The sequence below is a fragment of the Solanum stenotomum genome, chromosome 8 (assembly GCF_019186545.1).
Source record: "Solanum stenotomum isolate F172 chromosome 8, ASM1918654v1, whole genome shotgun sequence".
NCBI classification, from domain to species: Eukaryota; Viridiplantae; Streptophyta; class Magnoliopsida; order Solanales; family Solanaceae; genus Solanum; species Solanum stenotomum.
In genome coordinates this window covers 24,363,245-24,368,698 of record NC_064289.1, presented here as the reverse complement: position 1 = coordinate 24,368,698, position 5,454 = coordinate 24,363,245, and the positions used below count along the sequence as shown (strand labels likewise).

The window sequence follows — 5,454 nt, the reverse complement described above, 5'->3', positions numbered from 1 at the left end:
GGGTGGTAGGAGTTGGGTGAGATAAAAAAAAATCTTAAAATTTTGAAATATTTTTCAAAAATAATTTTTAAATTTTCTTATTTTTATTTTGGTTGGGGAAGGGTTGGCTGGTTTGGGGGTAGGGGTAAAAAAATTTTGAAATTTAAAAAAATTATTATTTTTTGGATGGGGTCGGGTACGTGGTACGTGTTAGGGTAAGAAAAAAATATTGAAGGGTGAAATAGAGTTTTGGAAAATGTTTTTCTTAATTTTTGAAGGGAAGTTATTTTCCTTAAATTTGAGGAAAATGAGTTGATTTGGAAAACATTTAAGGCAACAAAATATGAGAAAATTGAAAAACATTTTTTCCNGGGTAAAAAAAATTTGAAATTTAAAAAAATTATTATTTTTTGGATGGGGTCGGGTACGTGGTACGGATTAGGGTAAGAAAAAAATATTGAAGGGTGAGATAGAGTTTTGGAAAATGTTTTTCTTAATTTTTGAAGGAAAGTTATTTTCCTTAAATTTGAGAAAAATGAGTTGATTTAGAAAACATCTAAGGCAACAAAATATGAGAAAATTGAAAAACATTTTTTTCTTCATACCAAACACACCCTAAAGGTATTTCGAGTTAATTATCCTTTGAGAGATAATTTCATAGACAACCTCTCGTGGTTGAGTTCATAACACAAATTTTCCTTCTGATTTGTTATATTTATATTAATAACAATTAATCATATGATATGACTTGATGTTACATTGTTAAATTGACAACACTTCTCTTATCATTTATCAATATCGACTCTGAGGTGGAAAATCGCCTATCATAAAAATATATCATTCTTTTAAAACGGATTAATAGTATGAAAATAATAGTATTTGATAGTTCTCACAACTCGTAGGGTTTCATGTTTATCAGGAAAAAAAATACAATTTAAGATATTCAAATTGCATATTCAAACAAAAAACTTCGACTTCAAATCAATCTGATTTGAACTTATGATTCTATATTGCATATCCAAACGAGTCTTTAATGTCGTTTGATAATTACTATAGATCTATGTTTATAGATTGGTTAATCTGGAGGTCGATGTACGTTAGCGACTTGGTCATTTTGATGTGTTATATGAACTAATTTAAGTAAATGATTCACCATAAATATGGATTGATTCAAATTAACACAAAAAATAGAGACAAATTTGAGATTGAAACTTTATGAGTACTTTAACGGTTAAGGTTCTTAGCATTGAGCTAATTGTATTTTTAAAGTTATGAATTCAGATATATCATTTGTTGCAATTTAAATAAATTAATATTTATAAAATTTGTTGATGCTTCTAAAGTATTAGGTTCAGATAAATCCGACGTCTCAACTATACTTTTTCCTCTAACAGAAATGTTTCACTTTAAGGTTAAAGAGTTCCCTGTCAAAAACTTTATCTCAAATATTTTGAATTTAAAAACGTATAATTAAATATTGAAGGTACTTATCAATCACCTACCACAAAAAATGATGGCAATACTTCAAATATATGAAGTAGAAAACTAAAGCAATAAAGATTTTCTGAGCAATTAAAACCTATTTGGGAAAACTTTTAATTACCAATTTTAATTTTCCAAACGTGTTTTTGAAAAGTTCTTTGAATGGTTATAGCAATTTGTGTTTAAGTAAGACTTAGAAACTCTTTTATTAGTAATAGAGAAGTAGTTTGTGTTTATTCAAATCCCCCACCCCCCAAGAAACAGAGCTTAAGAAAAATAAATTACGTAAAAAAATATGTACAAATTTGCATTATAATAAATATAATAATATTTTTTAGTTATTTATTACTCTTACAGATTTTAATTAAGTATTAAGATTATATTTAACAAAAACATTTCATTTTTTGTTTGAGATTTACTCCCATCACAAGATAAAAGATAAAATATGTGTTTATTAAAATATTTGTTTTTAATAATAATTAAACAATATATGCTTATTTTATATTTTAACTATAAAAAAAATTGTTTTATTTAGTGTACATCACAAATGCGGATAAACATTGTGGTCCTATACTTTTTTTTGTTTCCCCCGGTGTTCGGAGTCCACATTGGAGCTCCAACTAAATGTGGATCGTACACTGCAGGGCTCATTCGGGGGGGGGGGGGGTGGCGGTCCCAGCAGGATTTTCTTCATACCCAACGCTTAAACACGAGACCTCTGGTTAAGGGTGAAACACTCTCAGCAATGCACCGCAACCAATATTGATAGTCTTATACTACGTTCCTTTCTTAAACGAATTATTTTTTAAAAAAATAAATCAAAACGGAGGAAATATAATTAATTATGTGGCGTGACAATTGAGCAAGATAAGTGATAAGTGACCCTTTATCAATTTCTAATACATTGAATACTTAGTATAAATATAACCCAATGTTGCTTCAATTTCTTCATCCTTCAATTAATATAATTAAGCTTTAAAGAAGAAGAAAAATGATGGGTTCCAAGGCTTTTCTATTTCTTGGCATTTTGTTGGCTATCTTTGCAATGATAAGCTCCGAGACCTGTAAGTTTATTATTATTATTTCCTTTTATTAGTTATCTCTTTGAAATATTGGCTTTCTTATATAATTATTTGACATATATGAAATGTTATGCTAATTTATGAATTTCACATTTGATATTTGTAGTAATGAAATCGGATGACAAAAATGATGAACACCACGATGGATATAATGGCATTGGTGGATATTCTGGTGATGGACATGGTGAATATAATAGTGGATATAAGCCTCGAGGTGGTGGAAATAAACCTCCACACGAGGGATACAACCCTCCAAGTGGTGAATACAATTCTCCACATGACAAATATAAACCTCCGAGTGGCGAATACAAACCTCCAAATGGTGAATATAAACCTCCTAGTAACGAGTATAAATCTCCAAGTGGCAAATATAACCCTCCACATGACAAATATAAACCTCCTAGTGATGAATACAAACCTCCAAGTGACAAATATAACCCCCCACATGATAAATATAACCCCTCTAGTGACGAATACAAACCTCCAGGTGACAAATATAAACCCCCTAGTAACGAATACAAATCTCCAGGTGACAAGTATAACCCCCCACATGATAAATATAAACCCCCTAGTGATGAGTACAAACCTCCAAGTGACAAATATAAACCTCCTAGTGATGAATACAAATCTCCAGGTGACAAATATAACCCCCTACATGACAAATATAAACCCCCTAGTGACGAATACAAACCTCCAGGTGACAAACATAAACCCCCTAGTAACGAATACAAACCTCCAGGTAACAAGTATAACCCCCCACATGATAAATATAATCCCCCTAGTGACGAGTACAAACCTCCAAGTGGCAAATATAACCCTCCACATGACAAATATAAACCTCCAAGTGACGAATACAAACCTCCAGGTGACAAATATAAACCCCCTAGTAACAAATACAAACCTCCAGGTGACAAGTATAACCCCCCACATGATAAATATAAACCCCCTAGTGACGAGTACAAACCTCCAAGTGACAAATATAACCCCCCACATGACAAATACAAATCCTCTAGTGACAAATACAAACCTCCAGGTGGCAAATATAACCCTCCACATGACAAATATAAACCTCCTAGTTATGAATACAAACCTCCAGGTGACAAATATAACCCTCCACATGACAAATATAACCCCCCTAGTAACGAATACAAACCTCCAGGTGACAAATATAACCCCCCACATGACAAATACAAACCTCCTAGTGATGAATACAAACCTCCAAGTGACAAGTATAACTCCCCACATGACAAATATAAATCCTCTAGTGACGAATACAAACCTCCAGGTGACAAATATAACCCTCCACATGACAAATATAAACCCCCTAGTGGTGAATATAAATCTTCAGGTGGCAAATATAACCCCCCACATGACAACTATAAACCCCCTAATGACGAATACAAATCTCCAAGTGGTGGATACAACCCTCCAAATGGTGGCCATGAGTAAGTGACTAGCCAATTGCCTCACAACAAATCATCATGTTATATTATAAAACCCTTGTATGTAGTGGCAAGATGTATAATATAGTAATAGTCTTGCTACTCTAAACCTTGCTATAAAAATCGCATGAATAAAACGACATTCAGTTCATATATATGTATGGTTGTTCATATAATATTTTGTTGTACAATATAACACTATATTGTGATAATATATTTTCATAATGTACATTTCTTCTTTTTTTGAATTATATTGAATATATTGTTGTTGATGTCTTGATGATGCACACATGTTTTTTCTTATTTCACAACTTATTATTAAACTACTCCTCAATCACTAATTATTTATTGTTTTCACTTCTCGAGCTCTTTTAATTTTATTTTATTAAGTTGATTTTATCTAATTTGATTTTATAGATTAATTAAATTGGCTTTCGAAAAAATGAAAAGCGAGACATATCTTTGAGACGAATTACAAGCTACTTTAAAATGAAAAGGCAAGAGATTATAAGTGCATCTTCATGATTTTCTAGTTTGTGTTGGAATTGTTGGTAAATGAAACTAAACTGATAAATGCCATTTGTCCAAATATTTTTTTACTGTTATAATGAAATATTATTACAAAAACATATACTAATATATATAACTAACATAAAAAGATAGTTTTCAAAAAACTATTGATTATTTATCTAAAATGTTTATAAATGATAACTATTATAGTGAGAGTTCTTATATACCAACAATAAATTTTCAATGTGTCACTAACACCAAACAACATAATTTCACATGTATAACATGACACTACAACAACAACAAGAAGACCCAATGGATTCTTCAATTCTTATTAGCCAATCACTTGTTAGGTTGTTCATTTCATTTGGAGTTATGTGAAGAAATTTCTTCACGTAACATCTAAATCTTACTATAAATAGACCCCAAGAATGTATTAGTTTCTTCATCCCTCAATTTTTAATTATCATAAGCACTAAGCTTTGAACAAACAAAAAGAAAAAGAATGGGTTCCAAGGAATTTCTATCTTCGCCTTTTTTGGCTATTTTTTTAATGATAAGTTCTCATGATATTGTTGTAGATATGGAGTTGGCTGAGACTTCGAGCTTGTTTGGATGGGCTTTTAAGCTGGTCGAACTGGCTTAAAAGCCAGTTTTTGACTTATTAGAGTGTTTGACAATTATCAAAGTGACTTATTTTAAGTCAAAAATGACTTATTTTATGCCAAAAGCTAAAAGCTAGGGGAGGGGGGGAGCTTTTTTTTTTTAAAACTTAAAAGTCCTTTTATGTTGACCAAGTATATTACCTTTTTGCCCTTAATTCTTTTATACAATTTCCAAATTGCCCATATTGAATTATTATTATTATTATTATTACTATTATTATTATTATTTATTATTATTATTATTATTATTATTATTATTATTACTATTGCTATTATTATTATTTTTATTATTAT

At 30.5% G+C, this 5,454-nt stretch overlaps 1 protein-coding gene across 1 annotated transcript; it reads left to right on the top strand.

Annotated features, from left to right (window-relative positions):
- Positions 1-2,452: 2,452 nt before the first annotated feature.
- LOC125874654 (uncharacterized) lies at positions 2,453-3,992 on the top strand. Its single transcript, XM_049555647.1, has 3 exons — positions 2,453-2,525; positions 2,650-3,072; positions 3,451-3,992. Exons 1-3 carry the CDS (start codon positions 2,453-2,455, stop codon positions 3,990-3,992), a joined length of 1,038 nt encoding a protein of 345 aa, XP_049411604.1.
- Positions 3,993-5,454: the final 1,462 nt, after the last annotated feature.

Coding starts and splice junctions, on each gene's coding strand:
- LOC125874654 (XM_049555647.1), top strand. CDS start 2,453: ATGATGGGTTCCAAGGCTTTTCTATTTCTTGGCATTTTGTTGGCTATC. Junction 2,526..2,649: donor AATGATAAGCTCCGAGACCT/GTAAGTTTATTA, acceptor TGATATTTGTAG/TAATGAAATCGGATGACAAA. Junction 3,073..3,450: donor TAACGAATACAAATCTCCAG/GTGACAAGTATA, acceptor ACAAACCTCCAG/GTGACAAGTATAACCCCCCA.